The 25,862-nt window shown below is 37.2% G+C and overlaps 3 protein-coding genes across 6 annotated transcripts; 1 reads left to right on the forward strand and 2 right to left on the reverse strand.

Moving 5' to 3' along the window:
- Positions 1-523: 523 nt before the first annotated feature.
- Positions 524-6,417, reverse strand: LOC107873937 (ABC transporter A family member 7-like). Its single transcript, XM_047414552.1, is given in 17 exon segments — positions 524-820; positions 1,160-1,248; positions 1,434-1,539; positions 1,642-1,770; positions 1,849-1,872; positions 1,874-1,934; positions 2,030-2,139; positions 2,257-2,457; positions 2,746-3,101; positions 3,225-3,308; positions 3,440-3,565; positions 3,658-3,820; positions 4,065-4,217; positions 4,446-4,564; positions 4,663-4,818; positions 4,927-5,050; positions 6,340-6,417. Coding segments are annotated over 17 exon segments (2,376 nt in total).
- Positions 6,418-6,525: 108 nt separating this feature from the next.
- LOC107873935 (ABC transporter A family member 2-like) lies at positions 6,526-12,195 on the forward strand. 3 transcript variants are annotated; one of them, XM_047413905.1, is made up of 16 exons: positions 6,526-6,894; positions 6,996-7,224; positions 7,288-7,457; positions 7,680-7,865; positions 7,960-8,055; positions 8,144-8,347; positions 8,466-8,625; positions 8,717-8,952; positions 10,091-10,208; positions 10,290-10,366; positions 10,481-10,570; positions 10,678-10,824; positions 10,933-11,202; positions 11,296-11,376; positions 11,546-11,722; positions 11,851-12,195. In XM_047413905.1, exons 1-16 carry the CDS (start codon positions 6,526-6,528, stop codon positions 12,082-12,084), a joined length of 2,844 nt encoding a protein of 947 aa, XP_047269861.1. In that variant the 3' UTR covers positions 12,085-12,195. The 3 variants fall into 3 exon arrangements, with proteins under 3 accessions (XP_047269861.1, XP_047269863.1, XP_047269862.1); XM_047413907.1 differs by having other exon boundaries at positions 8,744-8,952; XM_047413906.1 differs by having other exon boundaries at positions 8,156-8,347.
- A 599-nt stretch (positions 12,196-12,794) lies between these two features.
- Positions 12,795-24,744, reverse strand: LOC107875953 (ABC transporter A family member 7). Of its 2 annotated transcripts, XM_047413909.1 has the most exons (18): positions 24,535-24,743; positions 23,959-24,244; positions 22,381-22,460; positions 22,081-22,204; positions 20,899-21,018; positions 20,696-20,820; positions 20,033-20,194; positions 19,338-19,500; positions 19,137-19,262; positions 18,946-19,029; positions 17,217-17,578; positions 15,981-16,181; positions 15,710-15,819; positions 15,515-15,599; positions 14,895-15,023; positions 14,693-14,798; positions 14,429-14,517; positions 12,795-13,230 (listed from the first exon to the last, which is right to left on the reverse strand). In XM_047413909.1, exons 1-18 carry the CDS (start codon positions 24,589-24,591, stop codon positions 12,949-12,951), a joined length of 2,691 nt encoding a protein of 896 aa, XP_047269865.1. In that variant the 5' UTR covers positions 24,592-24,743; the 3' UTR covers positions 12,795-12,948. The 2 variants fall into 2 exon arrangements, with proteins under 2 accessions (XP_047269865.1, XP_047269864.1); XM_047413908.1 differs by having other exon boundaries at positions 19,137-19,500; positions 24,535-24,744.
- Between the last annotated feature and the right edge of the window lie 1,118 nt (positions 24,745-25,862).

A 25,862-nucleotide genomic window follows, 5' to 3' on the forward strand; every position in this document is an offset into this window, starting at 1 on the left:
TATGGACTTAGACAATCATCCCCTCATGAGCTAACTTTTGAGGTTGAGTTAGACTCAAGATCCATTCTTTACACAATCTTGTGATCGCACTTGGCTTGTCATGATCATACTATTGCAGTGGCAGGGTATTTCTAGATGTGCAGAACTGGCAAGAAGAGAAACATGAGCTACATTACACATGGCTCTGCTGGTTGAAATGTGAAAACTGAAATTTACAGCAAGGACTACCTATCACCTATAACTAGAACGATACAACAAACTCTTTCTATTTCACGAACAAAACTCCAAAGATGCACATCACGTGGGTACATAGCACCCACAACCGATGTTGGCATCCTTGTACACATATACATGACAAAAAGGAGTCACATACGCTTCGTACTTGATACATCTACATGAACCTACTAATTTCCTAAGGCGAAAAAAGGTCAGATGCGGATATAATAGCAGCATCGTCCTTACAAAATGAAATCCTTCGTTTCCTTTTCTAATTTGTGGTTGATGCATGCTTGCTGTCATATGGTCAGGCTTCATTAAACGACTGAGCAGTAGAAGCAACCTTGATAAAAACATCCTCTAAAGTTGTATCAGCCATACCCCAAGCATAAATTGGAAAGTTATTTTTTGCATTCTCAACTAGTTGAAATACATCTGCAATTTTCACTTCATGCTTTGGCAACTCGAACTTCTGTGTCTCCGATAAATGGTACACTCTCTTGGCGTTTGGGCATAGGCGTGTAACCATGTTCTCCACTTCCACCTCATTATCAGATGATGTCGTTACCGCCAACACATAAGACCCTCCATATCTTGCCTTCAACTGTTGATAATACAGTTTGAGAATTATGAGAAGAAAAAAATTCATTCAGCACTTTTTGTCAAACTAGGTAAGTCCAACATTATTACAAAGTTCCAATTGTTGGAAGTCATAACAATCCCTAAGTTCATAATTGGCACCAGCACACTTCTAACTGAACTACCAGAGCATTTCTATATCTGTAAAGGGATTTTTCATTTTTGGACCATCAGCCAAAATTAATTACGGGCGCTAGCAAAAATATGCAAAACCCATACATACACTGATTTTATTCACCGGCTATTATGTTTTAGAGAGGTCCAAAATGTAATTATTATTGTTTGCTTAAAAGCTTGAAATTACCTCTGTAGAATTTCCTATGCATTGTAAGCTTCCATCGACGAAAATTCCTAAGCGATCACATAAATAATCCGCTTCTTCCATTGAATGGGCTGAAATTAGGATCTTTATTAGTAATCAGAAAAAATTCAGTACATATGGAATTTTACTGAATCATTACTTTCAAGATGATGCATTTCAATGAGTAAGCCAATCCAGTACTGTCCTACTAGCACTAACAAGTTTATTCATGTCAAAAGGGGAAAACAAGGAAACTAGAGATCGAAAGTAGATTTACTGGTGAGAATTATCGCTCTGCCTTTCCGTGCATTCTTCACAACAGTCCACAAGGTATCTCTTGAAGCTGGATCAAGTCCAGTACTCGGCTCATCCAGGTAAACGACCTGGTAAATTTGCATATGTACAATTACTCAATTAAGGAGGAGAAAATGAAGATATCCTCAAATGTATTTTTCGCTCCAGGAAATACTTAAGGACAAACGTACCCTGGGATTTCCAATGAGTGAAATAGCAACGCTTAGCCTTCTCTTCATTCCACCACTATATCTCCCAGCTTGCTTGTCAGCAACACCTCCGTTATACAAGTTGAGACTCTTAAGAGAGTCTTCAACGGCCTGTAGGTAGTAACAATTTTCGGATGTTAAGATCTATTGGAGAGCCCTCCCTCCTAAGATAAGGGGACCATAACTTACTTGATGTAAAACCTTTCCTTTTAAGATTTTTAAGCCTTCCATAGAAAAGTAGGTGCTCCCTTCCTGTTAATGTATCCCAAAGCAAGCTGTATATGATTTCCAAAAGGTAGAAGTTTAATTAGTATTTGGAGATCATTGAGTAGGAATCGTGAGATGTCAACTTGACTATGATTTTTCATACTCATGCTGAGGACATACACCCATGACGGTGTACACTTTGTCCATCTCTGCATTTATATTCAGACCGTCAACAAATGCAACACCGGAGCTTGGCTTTGTGAGCCCTATCATCTGTTAGCAAAACTTTGTTACTAAGGAAACGGAAAACAAATAAAAACTAATGTTGAATGGCGTATCTGGCTGCAGAATCAAGGATTAAAAAAGACGATAGGATAATGCTTAACTGACCATACTAATAAAAGATGTTTTGCCAGCACCATTGGGGCCAAGCATACCGAGGCATTCCCCTTCAGGCACAGCAAGTGAGAGTCCTCTTACTGCATATTTATTGGGGTTTCCACCTATCCCTGGATAAACCTTTTTCAGGTTGTCAACGACGATGGGATAACCTGCTGTCGATTGGGCTACCAGCTGTTCAGCCTTTTCCCTCTGTTCAAACATAGAAATTAATGGGAGCAAATGTTGAATTGAAACAATAAAAAGATGAAGCACAATAGAGCGAAGAGATTGCTGATACTTTTTTCATAATGAGATTCAATACTCGTGTGCAGTAGTAATAAGTTAGTGAATAGGTAACTACTTATATTTGAAGGAGCTATAACTCTATCAGCTTTGCTCACATTTGGTCCAGATGCAAACATTATTCTTACTACATATATCTCGATGTTAAAGAGAACAGCATAAACATATTTTATGAATGGGAAAAGTATCAAGTACCTCTTCGGCAACATCTTCTTTCTCCATTTCAAGACAGACTCCAGAATCCTTCTTTTCTAATAAGTTCGTGGTGGATAACGTCTGCTTCTTCCGGGATTTCTCCAAGAAAAATAGGGGACTTTTCCCTGATGAATTGAGCTGATCCAAGTAAAAAGCAACAAGGAGAACCACTATCCACTCCACAAACATTATAATTAGAGCCTCTTTTATCCCATTTTCAGGATCATTCAAATTTTCCCATTTCATGCCACCTTTTTCACCCGTATAAAGACCAATTTTACTATATTCCCCAAACTCAAATAATCCACGAAAAAGAGAAAATCCAGGATATAGCTCCATCAATATAATCCAGACTTCTGCAATATCATTCACCACCATGTCAGCATTATACAAAAACATGAAGCAAAATGCAAAAGGAATTACAGACTGCTAGATCATGCCATTGTTATGCTTTGTATCCTTAAATTTCCTCAACTTACCTGATATTACCGAACCCGTAAGAAAGCCTGAGAAAAAGAATGATCCTAAGAGACCACTTGAGAACACCAACATGTAGCCCACGACTGATACAATAATTGGATGAACGAATTAGTTTAATATCACATGTTATTGGCTGAAATTAAAAAATTCATCCTCGATATATATGCTTTTAACATAAGAATCCTAATTCTTTACAGTTCTACGGATATCATACCTGTGGCTGTCTTAACATCTGAGAAAAATCCAGCCAGCAGAAATGCACATGCGATTTGCAAGTTTATGTAGACGAAATAGAACACGAACTGGATGCTGAAAGCATTACGAAGAAAGAACTTTAAACCTGCAAATGGCGGATAAAAAAAAAAAAGAAAATTATCTAGCCACTGAATACGAGTTTAGTGAAGGAATCAATTTAATATGCTGCGTCAGTACCTAGGAGTGAGCCAAACGCCACAAAGCCAAACATGTAGAGCGATGATATGAAAAGAAAATAAGCATAAGTAATAGTCCAATAGGGGCCGTCCTTAAGTCCATGCATTTTCATCATGATTCGTAGATTCTGTTGCTTTTCATAAACCAGAGCCACAAAAGCAACCTGTAAATAGTTAACCAGAGAATGAACAAGAGGAACCTAACAAAGGCAGGATAACAATATATCAAATCATATATATGAAACTGATACATCGTGTAATTATTACTACTTTAGTTGTTTAGAGGACCGATATCAGTTTTAATCAGAACAAATGGAATTAATAGAAATAAGTCAATGGCGTGCTCAAGATAGTTCAGGAGAACTAGTTCTACCGTGATAAAACAATCCCAATTTATAATTTACTTACTGGAAAAAGCTGTAATATCACCCATGAAAATAAAATTGGTCCCGCCTCACCAGAGATTTCTGTGATCTTCATACTTCCGTGCTTAGGCATTTCTTTGATAAAGTCAAAAATGCTACTCGACCCAGACAACTGATTAATGTAGCTATGTGATACCTGTAGAAACACTTAGTTCCATTAAACCTTGAAGGAATTAGATAAAATTTATAAGATTCTCCACGATTCCATCCTAATATCTCTATATCTAGTCAGTCACGGAGAATTAAAAAAAAAGAGTTCCTTTCCTCTGGGAAAGCACATTAATGATTAATCTGATCATGTTGATAAGGAGAGGAACAACAGTTTTTATATATAGGAGAAGGTGGTAAAGAGTAAATGATTTACCATGTTCACCAATGGAGGCACCCGTATCAATCGTTCACCTTTATTTGGGTCCTTAATGGTAGAGTTATACCAAATACTCACATTGAACCTTTTTCCATCTGTATTTAAGAAATCATATGCTGCAAAAAGAAGGAGATCATACTACGTGCTAACAAAAAGATTGATAGTTACATGTGGATCAGAGTACCAAAATAGCATACAAAGAACAGCAGACAACCTGTTAATATCTCGTTTCCCTTTTTCTCTGGATTCCCCTTCGTGTAACCTTTGTACAGCTCTTCATTGATCTCCGAGGGACTATTCCGCCACAAGTTTAACTCTTCACGACATTTCACCTCTGCAGTAGAACAGTAAGAAATTAAGCTCAGAGCTACTTATAAACTCTTTTTGCCTTTGCCATATGCTAAATCTAACATCAACAAGAACAAGCTGTTAGGCCAGATAGCATAGTAACGTGCATAAATCGTACCAATAGTGAAACCTTCAATCGTCGATTGATTTTCGTATTTCTCAGGACACTTCGGTAGAACACGATAGAGTGTAGTGTTGCTTGAAAAGAAAGCAGGGTCAAGGAAACTGGTACTCTCAGCTGGAGATGTTGTAGCCTGAAAGATTTCATAGGTAGTGCACTATCAAATATATAGCAGTGGATCTCAACGAAAAGCAAAAGGAAAAAATGGAGAGGAACTCACCAAGATATGGTCGGGGAAAGTTTCAGAATCCGTTGTTTCCCTTTTGTCAATGAACCCCTCCATTGTATTTCATTCAAGATATGGGCTTTCTAGAAACATAAAAGTACATGAAATACAATGGAGGATAATTTCAAAACAAACATAAAAGTACATGGATAAATCAAGATCTCTTTCTAGAAACTTTGATTTTTGAAATTTTTATATCAACATACATTTTGATCGAGTTGATAGCTCCCTATTTATGATGAAGCTTTAGCAAAATTATGAACAAATACGAGATGAGATGCTAATAACAAAAATATTAGTGATATGAAAATATACGAGGGGTAATTTTAAATTGTTTCCAATAGAAGAAGGTAAATTTGAATATTGTTTAGTGCATGATATTCATTATCCCACAAGAAGCTTCTTGCACCTCCTTGAGATTGTAGGTTCGAGTTATTAAAGAAGCACAACCTATTTTGAAAAGAAAATGACGAGGATCACTTTTCGAAAGAAACATCTTCCATCGGTATGCGAAGCCAGTAGCTCATCCTGATTGGGTTTTCAAAAAGTACGAGAGTTCATAAAGACATTCTTTTCTATTAGCGGGTATTTTAATCCTTGGGAGGTTTCACTTTTTTCTCTCCATTGATGACTCGAACCATAACCTCAGCGCCCGTCAAATTCTGTTCAGTCGCTTATTTGACACACCTAGTGTTAGAATTTGTAAAGTTCCACATTGATTGGGAAATAAACAGCAATAGTGGAGCCAAAATTTTCATTAAGGAATTGAGAAATACGAACTAGCCAAAGGGGTTCAACATCTATTATATATACATAAAAATTATTTTAATCATGTATAAATAATATACTTTTCCGCCGAAGGGGTTAGATGAACCCCCTAACCCGAAGGTTGCTTCACTCCTGGTGGACTGACGGTCTACTTATACAAACTTGAGCAATCATCCCTCATTAGCTAACTTTTGAGTTTGAGTTAGATATGTCATATCTTACGTGATATCAGAATCAGGTCCATTCCGCGTTTTGGCTCCCTATCCACGCTCTAATTGGGGTTGTTAAAATGGGTGAAAGTCTCACACCGATTAGGGAATGAATTGGCCATCTACTTATATAAACTTGGGCAATACACGCCTCATAAGCTAGTTTTTGGTATTGAGTTACACCAATCTCTGAGTAAATAAGAGGGAAAGAAATTGTACCTGAAATGTCAAATTCTTCCTAAGCAAAGCATCAGCTTGAGTTCCATAACTTGCTGGAGCTGTCACGGAGTCTGCCATTGAAGGACCTCTGTTTCAGCCCCAGTTTAACGACAATAACCGAAAATTAAAAAAAAAAAAAAAGAAAAAAGAAATAAGAATTTGAAGATAGAAGAAGAGAGAAGAGCAATGGAATTGCAGGGGGGAATCCCTCTGCTAGTGCAACAGTACAAAGCATTATTGAAGAAAAATTATCTGCTAGCATGGCGGAACAAGCCCGCCACATTCCTACAGCTCTTCTCGTCCTTCTTCTTCATACTCCTTCTCTTTGGTATTAAAAAATCTGAGGAAGTGCGTAATCGTGATTCCAGTTATGCCAAGGACTTGCGCGATCCACAGCCTCTCGTGATGCCACCTATCCCGCCCTGTGAGGACAAGTTCTTTATTAAGAAACCCTGCTATGATTTCATTTGGAGTGGGAAACGTAGTAAAACTATCGGGGATATTGTCAAGAAAATCATGGCTAATAATCCTGGTAGGCCTATTCCTCCCAATAAGGTAGGATATATATGCTGGACAAATATTACAACCCCGGTTTTTCATCTATTGTGCGTCGATATGATGCATTTGACAGTTAAAACTTGTGTTTGTTGTACCAGGTTCTAGCATTTAACACCGTTGAGGACGTGGATACATGGCTATTCGATAATCCTGTGCGCTGTCCTGGAGCTCTGCACTTTCGATTAGTGAACGGGAGTATCCATTATGGTATTCAGACAAACTCCACAAAAGTAATGAAACGAGGAATATCTGAAGATCCAACTTTTAAGTTCCAAATCCCGCTTCAATTAGCAGCAGAACGCGAAATCGCTAGGAGTGTGATTAGAAGTACGTATACTTTCTTAAGCACGTTGCTGTTCTGTGTTTTTAACTAGTAGATACGTTTTTCAGATCCAAATTTCCCCTGGGAGGTCAGTTTTAAGGAATTTCCACATCCTGCTGGTAAAACATTCAATGAAGTGGGCTTATCAGCAATGGTCTTTTTCATGGCAGTTGCTATATTTGGTTTTGTCTTACAAATCAGTGCTTTGATTACTGAAAAGGAACTCAAACTTCGACAGGTATCGCCTTTGCCATTTTGATAAGGTCTTGTACCATCCAGAACGTAAACTTCACAGGTTCAAACTTTGAGATCGAACTCTTGAAATTATTTTATTTTACTTTTTGTAAGGTAAATAGTTTTGTTAAAAACTCCTCGCTTGTACAAAAAACTTGATCCGCCTCTGGCTAGTACCATGCTATACATTAGTTCATTTTTCTAAGTGCCATATTTGCCGTTGCAGGCAATGACTATGATGGGTCTTTTTGATACAGCCTATTGGTTGTCATGGATCACTTGGGAAACAATCCTCATATTTTTCTCTTCTACGCTCACTGTGATCTTTGGAATGATGTTTCAATTTGATTTTTTCTTGGGCAATAATGCGGTGATTGTGTTCCTTCTGTTTTTCCTCTTCCAACTTACTATGGTATGCCTCAATCATCCCTCTAAACCTTTTACCAAAATACATAGTTTTGGTAATGTGAAACTTGTTTGATATATGTTTCTGTTCCTTTTGCAAGGTTTCCTTTGGATATTGGCTGTCGGCTTTCCTTAACAAAGCAGCTTCAGTGACAAATCTGGCTTTCGTCATCTTTATTGTTGGTTTCATTACTATGGTAAGTCCGTACTTAACTGGAAATGTAGTTTTATTGTTAATTACTGATCATCTCTGGAATAACATATCCATCATGTTCCATTTTTCAGTTTGTTTCACAGATGGCGAGATATCCCTACAGCCCACAATTTGCCAAACGCCATAGGATTTATTGGTCATTGTTCCCACCAAATCTTCTTACGATAGGTCTTCAGTTACTTATGGACGCAACTGAAAGTCCTAAAGATCCTGGTATTAACTGGAGTAATATGGCAAAGTGTTTACCCAGAAGCCCAGGCTGTGTAACTACCATGGTATGTAAGAGCCCCTATCGACACGTACTTGATTATTCTGTGATCTAGGATATGGTCTTTGCAGATTCCAGTCACATGTGTTCTTCTTGCAACTAATATATTCCCCTTCTTTTAACAGAGTGATGTGTTTATACTGCATGTGAAAACATTTTTTTTCTGGTTCATTCTGGCTATATACTTCGACAACATAATTCCAAATGTATCTGGTGTGAGAAAATCAAAAATCTACTTCCTGTATCCTGGTTACTGGACTGGAAATGGTGGAAGTAATGTGAAAGGTAAACAGTACACTCCCACTTTACTATACTTTCTAGTCTTATGTAAGCTGTAAAAATCTAATTATTGTTATGTTCCTTCTTATAATTTTAGAGGGAGGAAACTGTAGCTTATGTTCAGGCTCATTGCCAAAGCTGGAAACTATTACACCAGATGATGCAGACGTTCTTACCGAAGAAAACACTGTTAAAAAGCAAGCTATGGAAGGTGGAAATTCCAACAATGCAGTTCAAATACGCGGTCTTGTTAAGACATATCCTGGAAAGTCTACAGGTGGTTGTTGCTGCTGCTGCTGCAGAAAAAAAACTCCTCCTTTCCATAGTGTCAAGGTACTTTATCTATGGTCCATATGAAGATAATAATAGTAGTAGTAACTATGTTGCTGGTGCAATGTATTAGACATTATATAGGGATTGCAACGGGGTGGGTTTTAGCCTATGCGGGGAGGGGGCGGGGAGGATGCTAACCCCGCTGGCATTTGGAACTCTAGCAACAACCATTTGAGAAAACGCAATCTTCTAACAGCTTTTGAAGTTATATTCTCAACTAATTTAGATTTGTTATTAGTCAACAACAACTACATACCCGACGAAGTTACTTGGACTCTTCACTTTCGGTGCCACACCCGTGTCGACACGAAGTGGGTGTGGATGTGGGATTCGTACCCAATCTGGTCAACCAATTTTGGGTACTTTGACCAAAATCGACGGGGAAAGTCCCGACAAATTTACGAAATTCTGTAATCAAAACAAAAGCTAAGGTGAAATTGAAGAAAATGGAATACCTTGTATATAGAAATTTCTATGTTATTGTTTTTCCTTTTATCTCCTTTCAGGATTTTTTTCTTGAACAATATTTTCTCCTCAAGTTTTCAACATAATATCTCATAATTTATGTTTTATTACTCTATTTTTAGACATTTAAATTATTTTTCGCCAAAATCCTGCACCCGTATTCATTCCTAGATCCATATCCCTGAATCTTTAAATTGACACTGTGAAGGATCCAACCTCTAGATCGGTACCCGTATCGGACACCCGCACCCAAGTCCGAGCAACTTAGATACCCGGTATAGTTCCCACATAGTGGGTTCTGGGGAGGGCAGAGCTCAACCCTACCTCAGAAGTAGAAAGTTTGTTTCGACAGACCCTCGGCTCAAGATAAACAGTCCAGAGCAGTCCAGAAAGAGAATAAACAAATGTGAAAGCATCACAAAACGTACTCAATAGTAACTACAACAATAATAATTTAAGTATGTTTTCCTGAACTTAATCTGAATTATGTACATCTGATATTTTGATCGTGAAAGACAGGTTGATCTAAAGTTCAAAAAGACCATGTAAAAGAATTTCACTCAGGGTTTTTCAAATGTATAATACTTACAGTGAATTACTAAAATGAAAAAACAAAGTAAGAACAAAGAAAATAAATGCTTTATGCGGGGTGGGTTTGTGTGTGTTTATGCAGGGCTTATGGATGAACGTCGAAAAGGATCAGCTGCTTTGTATGCTTGGGCCCAATGGAGCTGGCAAAACTACTACTGTAAGTTGTTTGACTGGGATTAACCCTGTTACACAAGGAGATGGTAATAGCTGTGATCGCAATTTTTCTCATATTTTTCATTCATTAAAGTTGCTCATGTGTAACACGAAGCATTTTTCAACAGCATCTGTATATGATCAGTCCATACGAAGCTCTATGGGCATGACAAACATTCGAAGGATGATGGGAGTTTGCCCCCAGGTAACACTCTTTTTCTTCTTCTTTGTAATTTTCGGTTTTCAAGTCTTCGATGGAACTAGCTGATAGCATAGTGCCTTTTATGTTGTTGAAATTGATTCATTTTTTGTTTTATAGTTTGATATTCTATGGGATGCTTTATCTGGACAAGAGAACCTTCAGATTTTTGCCAACAATAAAGGTCTACCGCCTGCTTCAGTAGACACGGTATTGCAACTACGCCTAAACTATATCGATCCTTCTATACCTTTATAAAGATTCTACAAAATGAGCTATTTTGAATCTCACCAAATGAATTCTTCAATCAAAAACAGGTGGTAGCACAACTATTATCTCAGTCAAAAATCACAAAGGTGTCTGCCAAGATGAGATCTTGTAGTTACAGTGGAGGAATGAAACGACGACTTAGTGTTGCTATAGCCCTTATCGGAGATCCAAAGTTGGTTATTTTGGATGAACCGGTAGGTACTGGTAGTTAAAATTCTTCCCATATGATCTTTTATCAGCTTTTATGCTTAAAAAAATTGTTATGTTTCAACATTTTCGTTCCCTGTTAACAACCTTCATAGACTACTGGTATGGATCCAATAACTAGAAGGCATGTTTGGGACATAATTGAGAAAGCAAAAAAAGGGCGTGCCATTATTTTGACAACCCATTCAATGGAAGAAGCTGACGTCTTAAGCGACCGCATTGCTATCATGGCAAAGGGAAGGCTTCGTTGCATTGGAACTTCCATAAGATTAAAATCAAAATTCGGAACTGGTTTCATTGCTAATGTGGGCTTATCTACTGAAAAAGCATCTCAACCTGAAGCTGTGAAACAGTTCTTTAAAAGCGTATGTCAAAAGCTACTTCCTCTACTTTTATTTTCTTTCGATTTTCTCTCTTTTAAGTACTGTTTGATTCTGACATATAAACTCTGTTGACAGCGCTTGGATGTGGTGCCTACAGATGAAAATAAGTCCATCCTAACCTATGTTATTCCTCATGACAGGGAGAAGCTTTTGACGGTAATGTCTTGAATAACTCAAGGATTTTACTTATATACACTAACAATGTAAAGAAACTAAACACATATCTTTAAGCGCAACAATATACTACACAATTCTGTGGAATTAAAAAGCACAGAAGATTAGGATTTTCAGCTTCTCATATTCCATTGGCTTTTACAACTATCAGGAATTCTTTGCTGAGCTTCAAGCTAGAGAAAGTGAGTTCGGTATAAGAGACGTCCAGTTAGGTCTTACAACTCTTGAAGAAGTTTTCATGAACATAGCTAAACAGGCAGATGTGGAAACTGCAATAGCTGAAGGAAGATTTTCAACTCTTACGTTGAAATCAGGGGAGTCTATTGAAGTAAGTCGATCGTCAGAATCTTTGTTAATATAATAAGTACTAGTACAATATAAATTTCGATTGAGATTCTCTTTAATCTACATCCATGGTGGAATAAATGACATTTCTTGTTAATACGTATTCAATAGGTACCAGCGGGAGCGCGATTTGTGGGAATTCCAGGAACAAAATCTCCACAGAATCCCGGAGGTGTTATGGTGGAAGTATATTGGGAGCCAGATGAAAATGGTGGTATTTGCATTTCTGGCCTCTCAGAAGAAATGCCAATACCACCTCAAATTCAACTAAGGGATCCTCCAAATACCACATCAGCTAAACCCCAAGGAATTGTAATTGACCCTTCACTACTCAAAGTGCTGTAGTCATGCATGACAAAAAAAATTACTAGGAAATAGTAGCACTGAGGTACGTAAACTCAGATAAAGTAAGAGATCGTAAGTGTCCAACTTGAATAGTATTATACTACTAGCCAGAGTTTACCATAAGCGACTGGCGCTTCAAAAGGTGAAATTCTAGGTCTTAGTTAATTTTGACGGAATATTTTCAATAGGAGCTTTTAGTCTTTTGATTGGATTCAGAAGTTTTGCATATTGATATTATTTTTGTATAGGACCATATGCAACTAAAGTAAATGTTACGATTTTTTTGTCATAAAGTGTTTCTCATTTCTGTCCAAGGAATCAGTATACTGCAGCATCTCTGTTGATGTTCAACTTTATAGTAAGTCGCATTCCCATATATAGATTTTATCTCTCTCTAGAATATAGCACTTTGTAAATTCATTAAAAGTTAAAATTGCTTTCTGTGGCTCAGTGGTGGTGAGAACTGAAGTTTATGGATATGCTTAATTTACCACTGAGAACTGAAGTTTATGGATATGCTTCATTTGGTAAATTAGTCTAATTGATCGCTTTATTGGATCATGAGCTTATGTTATCATGTCCAGAGAAAGGAATTATGGTAGGATAAAGTGTGAGAATCAAAATTACCAGGTGTTATATGGAAGCTAACCAAGCAAACCCTGGGCAAATATAAATTTTTTTAAAGAGAGAAATATACCAAAAGAGACGTATTTGAACAGTGTTTGGTCAATTGACCAAGCAATTCACTAACATAAACCAACAATCATTCTTGTCTACAAACCGAACAACTTTAATTCACATATATTTTACAAGCAAGAGAATAAGGGATTCGACATGACTATAAGATTAGCAGTAAAGAAGTGATCACTCTCCCTCAGTTGCCACCTTGATGAAGACGTCCTCCAGCGTTGTGTCAGCCAAGCCCCAAGATTGAACTGGAAATCTCGCCTTCGCTTGTCTAACCGTTAGGAACACATCTGAAAGTTTCACTTCACCTTTTGGAAGCTCAAATTTCTGAGTTCCATACAAATGATAGGTCTTCTGTGCGTTTGGAGATAGACGTTTCACTAAGTTTTCCACTTCACTCCCATTTTCTGGTGATGTAGTCATAGTGAACATGTAGGATCCCCCATACCTAGCTTTTAACTGTCGTTCACAGTTAACATAATTCAAATACTATATGATCAGAAATATGTTCCAGCATACACACTAAAGTTTTACCAGTAAACAAAACATCCAATAACAGAGTTTCTGCTAATTATACAGTTTGGTATTTGCAAGATCAGATACCATAATTTCAGATTAAGGCATGATTGGAAAAAAAAATTGTTCGTAAAGCATAATTAACATTGTTCCATTTTCAAGATACAAAATGCATAACAAGAAAAAATATGAACTTCCAACATGAGCAACCTATTAACTATGCATAAAACACGCGTATCTATACGCTGATGTGCACTATAGTGACACGTTACAGCTATGAATTTCATAAACTCACTGAGAGTCCACTTATCTCGTATGTGTAATTTAATATTTCATTTCAGAATTGTTTCCAGACTCCTTGTCTTACACAAGTTCATTGATTCTTAACTTGTATCAGAGCCTTTCTTTTTCCTTAACAAGAATTATGGAGTCCCGTAGAAGTTTCCAGTATTCTGATAGAAAAAAACTACAGAACCAAGAGGTACAAGCATAAAGTTTGAGCCAATAATTGTTCTAGAAGGATCACACAAGATAAGAACTTTTAATGAGATGATTTAGTAATCATATACTGGTTTAGATAATGGATTAATGGTTCATCAATACACATGAATATAAGAATCTTTTGAATATATGATGAATAGAGAGAAACTGAAGTAAGAAGGAACAATAAGAGACCAGTCTGTTTTCCGTTATAACTGCTTTTGACTGTTAGTTACACCAGCTACTAACGGCTAGTTAGTTAGTTAGTTCATTCATTAGTTTATATAGCTAGGTGCCTATGTACATTGAAGAAAGATGAATACAACAAATCTACTTTCTCTCTAATGAACATTCTCTGTTTCTTAACTCATACTTCTTCTTCTTCATCTGTAACTACTGCTATCAAGAAGTATAGCAGTGCTTGGTTAATGACAGAATCCAAGCTCTCATAGCCACTCTCCCAACCCTAAGTGCGGCCACTCCTTCGAGATGTTATCATAGCTAATTTCTTTCGAGATATTATCCTAGCTAATTCAGTAGTAAATCATATCTAGAATATTAACTTTCTCAGCAATTCACAGAAACAGGAGCAAGCCTCAATGTGATAGTCAAGTTCCAAACATTTTAATTGTGAACTAGTTGGTAAGGTAATCAAAGTCACCTCATCTGCGGTTCCCAAGCACTGGAAGTTCCCGTCCACGAAGATACCTATCCTATCACAAAGATATTCTGCCTCATCCATCGAGTGTGCTGAGAGGAAGAGAAAGAACAGCATCAATGTTGTTAACCCGAATGAGAGAAGAAGCGAACATAGAGCTTATATTTGAGAAAGCATGGTAATTGCAGACAAAACTTCAAGATAGCTTCAAAATAACAACCCCAAACGAAATGCTTGTACATAAAAACTAAGGGTAGATCAGATTACTGGTGAGAATGATTGCTCTATCTTGCTTTGCATGCTTAACGACATCCCACAACATTTTTCGTGATGCAGGATCAAGTCCAGTGCTTGGCTCATCCATATAGACAACCTTACAAATTTTGAGTTCTGTTAGTATTAGCCAATTGGAACCCAAAACTTCAGGACAATTTCAAGTCATAACAGAAGAGGACAGACTTGTACATACTTTGGGGTCCCCAATTAATGAAATGGCTACACTGAGTCTTCTCCTCATACCCCCACTATATTTTTTTGCTAATTTGTCAGCAACTCCTCCTTGGGAAAGATTAAAACTTTTAAGAGATTTCTCGACTGCCTGTTTCAATAAGATAGGATCAAAGAGAGGAAATAAAATGTATTAAACAATTCTACGTCATGATATAGAGCTTTCTCAGAAAAAAAATTGAAGTGTACGTCCATCTTAGCGATTTTCTCCTGATCTTGTAAAAGATAATTGTAGCCAATAGAATTCCGAAGGAAATTAAAGGCCACGATGAGTAATTATTCTTCATGGAATGCTCCATTGATACTAAGGAGAATCATTTCGACTTCTAGATCCTGCTAATGATCAGACGTACAAATTCCTTCACAGCACCATTGACCAGTAAGGAACTTTTTAGTCAGTATGAAACTTTTTGTCTATACTCACACACATGCATATGCAACAGCAAGAGACTAGGCTAATCATCTTTCAAAATATAACACCTCTAAGCAAATAAAGATATAAGAAAACCATCGTAAACATTCTTTAGTTTTGGCTTTATTTAAGCAGATGTTGAAATGAAGTTGATGGTTATATTTACGTACTTCGCTTAAAGCAGCACCGCTGAGATTTTTAAGTCTTCCATAAAAGAGTAAGTGTTCCCTTCCTGTTAAGGTATCCCAGAGCAAGCTAACAAGGATTGGAGAAACAGAGAAAGTGTAATAAGTCAACACTTTGAAATGCAAAACAGGAACAAATATGACGCCGCAATTGTTCATGGGCATGATAAATAAACTTACTCGTGTTGTGGACACACACCCATGCTACCATATATTTCGTTCATTTGAGTCCGCAAATTTAGACCCTCAACATATGCAGTCCCAGAGCTTGGCTCCAAGAGCCCAGTCATCTGTCATTTAGTATCATAGCTTAATAAGTTCCAACACTACAAAAATGCTAGGGAAAAAGCGCAATGTACACAATTCAAGCAGATCTTTATTTCCCCAAAATAACATGGCATATGTGGTGACTAAAATTCATTCCCAGTTACATTAGAAAACTGTCACCAACCATGCTAATAAAAGTAGTTTTGCCTGCACCATTTGGACCAAGCATGCCAAAGCATTCCCCGCGCGGAAAGGCGAGAGTTACTCCTTTAACTGCAAATTTATCGGGGTTGCCATCCTTTCCAGGATACATCTTTTTGAGGTTGTAGCAAATGGAAGAATAATCTGAATGTGGCGCTTCTAGCAATTGTTCAACCATCTTTCTCTGTAAAGGAAAGGCAGAAGACTACAATGAGATGACTCTACTATATGCACACTGCAGGACGATTCAAGTGACTGAGACTAGAACATGGAAAGTAATTAAAATAGCCATAATAAACCTAGGAATATACTTGATGAGAGTTCTGATTAAAAAAAAAATCGACATTGGATTTAACTAAACCCCAAAAGGTAGCTCATGAAATAAGGATTATCCACGACATTTGGAGGGTAGATAATATAATATGGGATGACATATTGGATAAACAAAGAATATATGATACCATGAAAGAAGCTGGACTTTGGATGGATCTAACCCAGTTCCAAAAGTTAGCCCATGAGGTGAGGATCGCCCAACATCATATAAGGAGATAAACACTCATTCCCTCATCCAATGTAGGACGCTAACACCCGCTTCCCCACTCTCAAACTCTACACGCCCAAGGACTGGAAATCTGGATTAAACCTTTCTATGAAAATTGCCTTAGGACTCAACCCCATAATTCTAGCTCATGAGATAGGATCAGCCATAACCATAAAAAGGAGATTACATATCATTCCTTCAACCAAAGTGTAACACCCTACACACAACCAAGGATGGACATGTGGAGCGCGAAGAATATAATATGGGACCTAACATTGGATAAACCAAGAACTGAGATGAGTCTACCCTGGTACCATGTTAAAAAATTTAACCTAGGGCCTAACTCAATTCTATAATTTAGTTGTTGAGATGAGGATTGTCCAAAACTATATAAAGATACAACGATCCATTCCATCATCTAACGTCGGACTCTACCACCCCTACCTAGATTAGAAATCTAGAGCATGAAAAGACATAATATGAGGTTTAACATTGGTTGGACCAAGAATTGGATATATCCGGCTTTGAATGGACACGACTAAACCTCTGGTGCATGAACAATATAATGTCCGGGTTCAACAAGTTCAAAATGTTCTGCATGCATTTATGGTCCATGAGTTCATGAACCACTTCAAAGCCATAAGTTCATGAAAATCTTGAGTTAGCAAGACTGATTACCTCTTCGGAAACGTGATTATTTTCAATTTGAACACTTGATTCTGCGCTGAGAAAAGAAGTTTTCTCCAATGACGTTAAATGCTTCCTTTGAGAATTTGGCAAGAAGAACAAAAGACTCCGACGGTTTCCACTTCCAGATGATATAACTTGATCCAAGTAATAGGAAACAATCAGAAATACCACCCATTCAATTGACATGATAATCAGAACCTCTCTCATGCCATTATTGCTGTTACTAAGATAATCCCAGCACATCCCATAAGTCCCTACAATGTATCCGCCCGCGGCATATTGGGATAGCTCATATAACCCTCGATACAGAGAAAAGCCAGGGTATAATTCCATGAATATTAGCCAACCACCTATCCAAAAAAAAAAAGAAGATGAAGAAGAAGAAACATGTTATATTCAGTGAACATGAGAGACAAGTAGAATTCAAAATAGAGTGATTACAACAATAACAATTATGCCTCAATCTAAAACAAGGGCCGGTTATATGAATCTTCACAGACCAGGTTCCCTGACTTAAGCTCAAAACATTTGATCAACATACCAACAATAATCAATCAATGAAAAAACAATCAGCGTGAAAAGAAAATTGCTTGAAGTGATCCACCAGGAATATCTAATTCTACTAAAACACAATCGAAACAGAAAAACAGCCAGAATTGTCCAAACCACTAAATCAGTTGTGGAATTATACCGCACTGGTTGTCCAAAATAAATAAGGGTGACAGGCTATGACACATCAGAATTACACCATTCTTTTCTGGAATATTTGTAAGAAGTGTCTTTGGAAGTGAATATCGAACATTGAGTAATACATATTTCCCAAAATTTTGGGCTTTTAACACCTACAAACACAATCTATTTAAAATTGCCTGAAAAATATGAAAGGATAGCTGTGCCTCATTCATTGTAGGTACTACGAGCCAAATCATCTCAAAGAGAAGCAAACTGGTTGCATATCTAATTTGAAGGGCCAATTTCAGGCCTTCAACGTGTGGACATATTCTGTTTCCTTCACCTTGAGCTGATCTCAGTGTTTTTCTATTTTGATCCTCTAAAGCTACTCGGTGGAGAAGGCAAAAATAATGAGTCAGAGGCTACATCTAGAGTTTCCACGTCCAAATAGCTAGTACATTTGTTCATATGGACCGAAACAATGATTAAGATACAGAAATAATTCAGATGCTACTTTTATGTGGCCCAGCTTCGCACCAAATCCAAGAGGTATTAAGCAGTCTCTAGCATGTTATATATAAAAAAACAGTTAAAAAATGTGGACTATCTGGTGGGTCGTTCAGAGAGAAATGAATTCTAGATGCTTCGAAGATAAATACAAATCAGTAGAAAGAATCAAATTTCATTGCCTTGTATTGTTTCATCCTTGGTGTAAATGAGGTAGAAACACTGTTAGAATTCATAGAATCCCTTAAAGGATAGTAAAGGGTAGAGGGCCACACTTTTGGGGAAAAAATTACACTTATGCTAACCAGCACAGTACTCTCAGCACTAGTCATGCTATTCTATTAATACAATCCATACGTTTTCAAAAAGAAAAACTGTAAGATCATTTCCTTGATAACTAAAGAGTCTTGTAATGTTATGTGGGTCGCCAAAGCTATATAGTACCCACATTTATCAGAAGACAATTGTTTACCACAGTTCAAGGTAGCACAATAGATTTATGAAACTTGGAACGAAGTAATTAGGAAAACCTACTTACGAGGAAATGATGCATCATCAACTAGGGGCTGGAAAAGGAGAAAAGCCAGGATCCCCGTCCCAAAGACAATTGTATAGGCAACAACTGCATTATCCAATGTTAAAGTTATTATTCATAAAAATCAGTTCCCTTTTAAGCTGAATACTCATGTATTGCCAAGGACTTCAACAGAACTCCGCACTGGCACCAACCTGAGGCAGTTTTCAGATTTGAGAACACTGCAGCTAATAGAAAAGCCATAGATATTTGCAAGTTTGTGAAAACAAAGTAAAAGATGCACTGGACACCATATGAATTCAGCTTGAAGATTGTTAACCCTGTAAAACAAAAAAAAATTATTGAACCAGCTCGTATAAATGTGAAAGAAGCAGCTGGCCTGGACAATGCGTTACCTGTCAGTACACCAAATCCAAAGTAACAGCACATGTAGATTAAGGAAATGACAAGAAAATACAAGTAAGTAATCATCCAATAAGGAACATCCCCAAGGCCATGCATCTTCATCATGATCCTTAACTTCCGTTGCTTCTCATAAACCAGAGATGATAATATAACCTACATTGAGATCACTCTCGTCTTATATAAGGATGGAAAAAAAGATTTTAGCAGCTCTATACTCACATAAGTCTATAACGTTTAGAAGAAAGTAACTAATATCCTTCTCTTAAATACCAAAAGTGGATATGACATACTGGATCAGAACTCCAATGCCATAAAATGAAAAGAATAATAGCATCTGCGCAGACAAACTCATTCTTTTACACAACTGAAGCTTGTAAACTAATTATACGGACAACTAAAGCAAATTCAACAACAACAACAACAACAACAACAAACCCAGTGTATTCCCACAAAGTGGGGTCTGGGGAGGGTAAAATGTACGCAGTCCATACCGCTACCTCCGAAGAAGTAGAGAGGTTGTTTCCGATAGACTCCCGGCTCAAGATAAAGAATAGTAACAAACTGGAAAGAAAGTAAATGATCAAGACACTAAAACTTCTAACAAATGATAAATGCAACAAAATTCCACCAGAAAAGAATCATTGACACAACCATGCAACTTTTCACAAACTAAACAAATATTTACCGGAAATACTTGTAGAATGACCCATGTAAAGAAGAGAATATTGAGAAAGGTAGATATGTCGCGTGGCCTTATGTATCCGCCAGGAATAGGCATCTCAGCAACAAAATCTAGAACCATCTTTGTAGAGGAACCACGTAAAAATTGGAGATAGGCATTCGTTACCTACATAGAAGAGCATAAAATCTCATATTTCCAAGCATTAGAACTTAGATAAAGTTAGTATTTGCCAGTAAATATTCACTTAGCAACCAAGTTGTGTGCTTCGTCTTTAATTTATTCAGTACAGAGTTAATATAACAATTATTACTATCTACTTACAAATTTCAAGCACTGGGATACCATATTTTTTTCCCCTTATCTACATAATGTCTCATGATCCCTAATTTTCCTTGTTGATTCAAATTCATAATATTACTTCCATTTAATATTTGCTCTCTCAGTGAGTACAAGGCGTTTTTCCCAAAGCTTGTCGTAAGGAGAAACATTATTTTGATGATGAAGATGAAGATGAAGTTAAAGCTTCATTTGCAAACAGCAAGCTTCACCTGCTAAGTACAATCTAACAATGAACTGAAAAGAAATTAAGAACATCTAAGTTATATAGAGCCTTTTTCTTTATTGTTAAAGCTTCTACTCTGCATAAAAAAGAATATAAGGATATACCATGTTCTCTGCACGCGGTATCCTCAATAATTGAGGGCCATCACTTCGATAATCGTCCACATGAGTAGAATTAAATTGAATGCTGACATTGAAATTCTCTCCATTTGTATCCAAGAAATCATAAGCTGTGGGAAACGAGAACGTATCAGCACAAGGAATATATAGATGTGAAACTATAAAGTCCAGACATCAACGAGAATAACCTGCCAAAACTTCGTTTACTTTCCCCTCTGTATTTCCTTCTCTGAATCCTTTGAATAGCTCATCATTAATCTGAGCAGAGCTGTTGCGCCACAAATATAAACCTTCCGCACATATGACGTCTAAATATGGCGTAGAAGTGAAATTAGTGCACGTTACATACTTCTGGTGTCTAAAAAATTTCAAAAGCAGAAAGGATACATTATACACATGCAAATAGAATACCTCACGGAGAGGGAACAGACAAATACAACTTGACTTAAAGTTTTGCGGAGTAAGCACGAGAAAGGATTGGACTCTACTGACTTCATTTTTATTTCAAATGCACACATTTGATGGCATTGCGAAATATGAAAAATGAACTAGAGGAATTGGTGTACGCAGGAAAAGCGATAGATCCAGCTATGCTTTAAAGACCTTAGCACTAACAGATAGTATTAAAGGACGTAACTTGGTCCAAATAATTGTGTTGGCAACTGAATATCACTTGCTAGTTGGACATGGGGACAAAGACAAACTCCCAACTACTACTATCCATGTCAAATGGGATCCCCCAGCCCCAGGAACTTTCAAGCAAAACACAGATGGTTCAGCACACCAATTGCATCAGGGCATTAGAGGGATTGGTGGAGTCGTGAGAGATCACAGACGCACTTGGGGTGCGGCTGCACCAAACCTTGTGCCAAAACCAATGCTGAACTACTTGCCATACTATATGGCTCAAGTTAGCAGTAGCAAAAAGTGTCTACCCATTACAGATCAACACAGACTCCACCAAAGCTATTTCCATGATAATAATGGTCACTTACCATATGATAACATAATATTTGAAAGCAGGACATTAATGCACATCAGACATGCGTTCAGGGAGCAGAATAGGGTCGCAGATGTGTTGGCAAAGGAGGGTGCTCGGAGTATGCATTTTGGTGAACCTCTTGTCTTGGAATTTCGTGGAAGAAACGGAGATAGACAATCTAGGAACTACTTATGCTAGGAAAATCTCAAGTTGTCATATTAATACTACTGGCCATTACTTGGGCCAAACTCCTCTCACGGGGCACACACAACCCCGGCCCCCCCCCCCCCCCCCCCCCCCCCTTCCCCGAGCTATTTTGTTACCAACTGTTAACTAGTACTAATATATATATATATATAATCCAGCTTACCAAAAAAAGGGACATTACCAGTTTCTGATGTAGAGTTTTTGAAGCGTGATGAATTTTCTGCAGAACAATGAGGTCGAACATGAAAGAGTAAACCGTAGTATGATGTATGAAAGAGTAAGTCGTTGTATGACGCATCTGTCCCCTGGAATATTTCCAAATTCATGTATTACATAGTGATAATAAAAAACTAAACTAATAAGAAGAACAAAGTCTTCAAAATTGCTACAACATGATCCAACAACCAAAACAAGATACAAGGATAACAAACAAAAAGAAAAGAAGGGGTAATAATCAGAACCAAAAGGAAAGAAAACTCACGAAAATGCCATCGGCAATAGTTTTGTAATCACTTCTTGAATTCGGTTCTGGAGAATCTATGAACATCTTCCCAGCCACACCTACCAAAATTCACAAATTAAATTTAGAAAAAGAGAACTTCTAGTCCGATCTTCCTATTTTTTTCATCAACGTTATGTCAGGCCAGCTTGAGAACACCCAGACTAATTCCACTAGTGCACCTACGAACTCCCACTCGGACAAGTACCAGGTAACCTTAAATTTCTCCCTTTAGCTCCCGCTTGGCCATAGATTTTGAAGTTTGAAACTTTGTAATTTGATCTTTTGAAGTTCTTAGTTTTAGAATTTGAAGTAATGTTTGGACATCTAAAGGATTCAGATTGAGTAGGACCAAGACAGAGTACTTGGGGTGCACGTTTAGTGACTCGAGGCGAGAGGAAGAGGAGGTAGTGAAGTTGGATTCGCAGGTGGTTGTAAGAGGGATAGTATTAAGTATCTTGGGTCTATGGTTCAGGGGGATGGAGAGATTGATGTGGATGTCTTCACCGTATTGGGGCAGGTTGGATGAAATGGAGGATTGCTTCGGGGATTTTATGCGATAAGAAGGTGCCCCTCAAGCTCAAAGGCAAATTCTATAAAGCTGTGATCCGGCGGGTTATGTTGTATAGGGCGGAGTGTTGGCCTGTTAAAAACTCTCACGTCTAAAAGTTGAAGGTGACGAAAATGAGGATGTTGCGTTGGATGAGTGGATTCACGAGGGCTGACAGGGTTAGGAATGAGATTATTCGGGAGAAGGTGGGAGTGGCGTCGGTGGAAGATAAGATGCGGAAAGTGAGGTTGAGATGGTTTGGTCATATAATGAGAAGGGGCATGGATGCCCCTGTTCGTAGGTCCTTGCATGGTTTCAAGTGGGGGAGGGGTAGACCGAAGAAGTACTGGAGAGAAGTAATTAGACGTGACATGGAGCAGTTACAGCTTTCTGAGGACATGACCCTTGATAGGAAAGTATGGAGGAAAAGCATTAGGGTAGAGGGCTAAGGTGGGTGGTCGAGTCGTAGTCTATAGTTAGGAGGGCTTGGTGTAGCTTGGTTGGTAGGTCTAGGGGTGGGGTAGGGGGGTCCATTGTCTGTTTGTGTACTTTATTGTTGTGTTATTTTATTCCTGTTGCACGCTCTTGACGTTTTTGTCCTTTGCCCTTTTGTCTTGAGCCGGGGGTCTATCGGAAACAGCCTCTCTACTTCCCCGGAGGTAGTGGTATGGACTGCGTACATTTTACCCTCCTCAGACCCCACTAGGTGGGAATATACTGGGTTTGTTGTTGTTGTTGTTATCGTTGTTTGGACATCTTTGTGAGTGGAAGTCCCAAAAAACTCGATACATGATCTAAGCCAGTTTTTGGGAATGTGAAAATATTTGAAATATCACATTTTCAAAATCTAATCAAATTTCACAGTCAAACTCATATTTCAAAATTTGATCAAATTTCATGGTCAAACTAATATTCGAAGATAACTATTCAAGACCTATAGTCAAATGCCAGCTTAATATACTAAATTTAGCAATGTCATGTATGCAAAAAGGAAAAGAATGTTTTTATACTTTCTCCAATGGTTCTGTTGTTCCCTGTGATAAGTACGGTAGCAGGACATGAACCATTTTCTCTACAAGATGCATCAGGCAGTCCAGGAAACGGCATTGAATCAGTCATCACGGCACGAAATTGAGGAGTAGGCATTTGCAATAAAGGAGGGTATTCAGCTTTAAATTGAGGGGGTTGTTCTGTTTCTCTTTTAACCTTGTTGACATAACTTTGCAAAACTCCTAGCAGTATAAACAGAACTGCTGGAAAAAAAATCACCTTCAAGTGTGATCTAGCATGCCGTTTCTACAATATTCAAAACATCATAATCAAAATTCACAACTGAAACTGATATTAGAAAAAAGAAAAAAGAAAAAAAGACAGTCCGGTACACTAAAACTGTCGCTATGTGCAGATGGTTTGTGGCGGAGCCAGAATTTCCGACTTAGGAATGTCGACATGTGGCTCCGTCAGTGCACAGCCGAACCACAAGTGTTTATTATACACAGTCTTACCTTACATTTCTACGAGAGACTGTTTCGATGATAAAATAACAACAGAAAAAAATTGAAACAGATAGAGAATGTTGAACTAACATGATATACGAGATTCTTGCGGAACAAAGCATTAGTTTGGTTCCAAAAATGAGCCATTGATGAAACAACCTTTACGTTTTGTTTTTTTTCCTTCTTTTTTTTTTTCAGAAGATGAACAGAGGAGAACAAATAGTTGTTCCTTAAAAACAAGTGTACATTAGTTGTAACTAAAGTACGTTTTTGGAGTTTCGAGTTTACCGATGACTATGAAGTGAAGCCATTTGTCAGGTTCTTTAGAAGGTTTTGTCAATACCAGAATTACCCTTGTTTGAAAGTCTAAAATACCCCTCTCATGATTCTTTTCTTACAAGTGCTTTGGTGTATATTAGCTGGAGTATTAGATTTTGAAGATTTATTTTCAAAATTTTATTTGATCATGAAGTTTGATAAAATTTAATGAAGAAAATAAAAAATTGTCAACATTCACCAACGATATCACTGAATTACCAACTTTGAGTTACATAATTTAGCTATTTTACGTCGATATTCACCTCGATTTCAACTTTTGCTTTCTCTCTTGAACCATATCATAAGATTTAAAAAAAAAAAAAAAAAATACAACAATAATCGTGTAATAATAATTCTAAGATATGAAAAATAAAATAACCAAACATTTCAATTTGTACTCCATTATTTTGATCAAATCCAATCTACTATTGGCTATTCAAATTTTCATAATAGAGAAATTTTTCCTTTTCTTCTTTATGAGATAAGGACCACTTCATACCTTTTTTAGTTCATTTTTACTTTTTTGAGTTGTGAATTTTTTGTAATTACAACAACCAATAGTGACATGTATGTACATTTTCTTCTTCTTCATTAAATTTATGTTCTCATTCAATGATACAATTAAATGTTTCTTAAAATTCCTAGACATCCAACTTCTCCAAAAGCACAAGAAACAAAAGTTCCAGTCCAAAAGCAGATAAAAGCGTCAATCTCCAATGGAAACTTTTTAGAACATTGGGTCATTATCAATATCTTCGTAATTAAACATTTCGTGGAAACTAACAAATATAACTCACCATCAATTACAATTTGCTTATGCAGCATAATAGTCTATTTGGTCATTTTTAAAGCTCAAATATTTTTATTTTTACTAAAGCTCGCGTTATGTGTGAAATTTAAAAAAGAATCAAGTCACAAGAATTTATGGATAGCTTTATTTTGCGTATTTTTAAAAATGATGTAACATATTTTGTAGTAAATTAAAAAATAAGGCTATGGCTTTTTTTCTTAAATTAAGTAAATAAGCCTCCATCTCTATTTGTGTGACATTAAATATAGATGTAGGCTACTTCTTTAATATAAAGTTATCAACTTCAAAT

This window comes from Capsicum annuum, chromosome 6 (genome assembly GCF_002878395.1).
Source record: "Capsicum annuum cultivar UCD-10X-F1 chromosome 6, UCD10Xv1.1, whole genome shotgun sequence".
Taxonomy (NCBI): Eukaryota; Viridiplantae; Streptophyta; class Magnoliopsida; order Solanales; family Solanaceae; genus Capsicum; species Capsicum annuum.

Bases quoted from the DNA above. Each gene is read 5' to 3' on its own strand.
- LOC107873935 (XM_047413905.1), top strand. From the start codon at position 6,526: ATGGAATTGCAGGGGGGAATCCCTCTGCTAGTGCAACAGTACAAAGCA. The intron at 8,348-8,465 runs GTATGTAAGAGC...TTCTTTTAACAG, and splicing joins CAGGCTGTGTAACTACCATG to AGTGATGTGTTTATACTGCA. The intron at 10,825-10,932 runs GTAGGTACTGGT...CAACCTTCATAG, and splicing joins TGGTTATTTTGGATGAACCG to ACTACTGGTATGGATCCAAT.
- LOC107875953 (XM_047413908.1), bottom strand. From the start codon at position 24,591: ATGGCTCATTTTTGGAACCAAACTAATGCTTTGTTCCGCAAGAATCTC. The intron at 22,205-22,380 runs GTGAGTTTTCTT...GAAATATTCCAG, and splicing joins CTATTGCCGATGGCATTTTC to GGGACAGATGCGTCATACAA. The intron at 19,030-19,136 runs GTTGGTGCCAGT...TGGATAATGCAG, and splicing joins AAATCTGAAAACTGCCTCAG to TTGTTGCCTATACAATTGTC.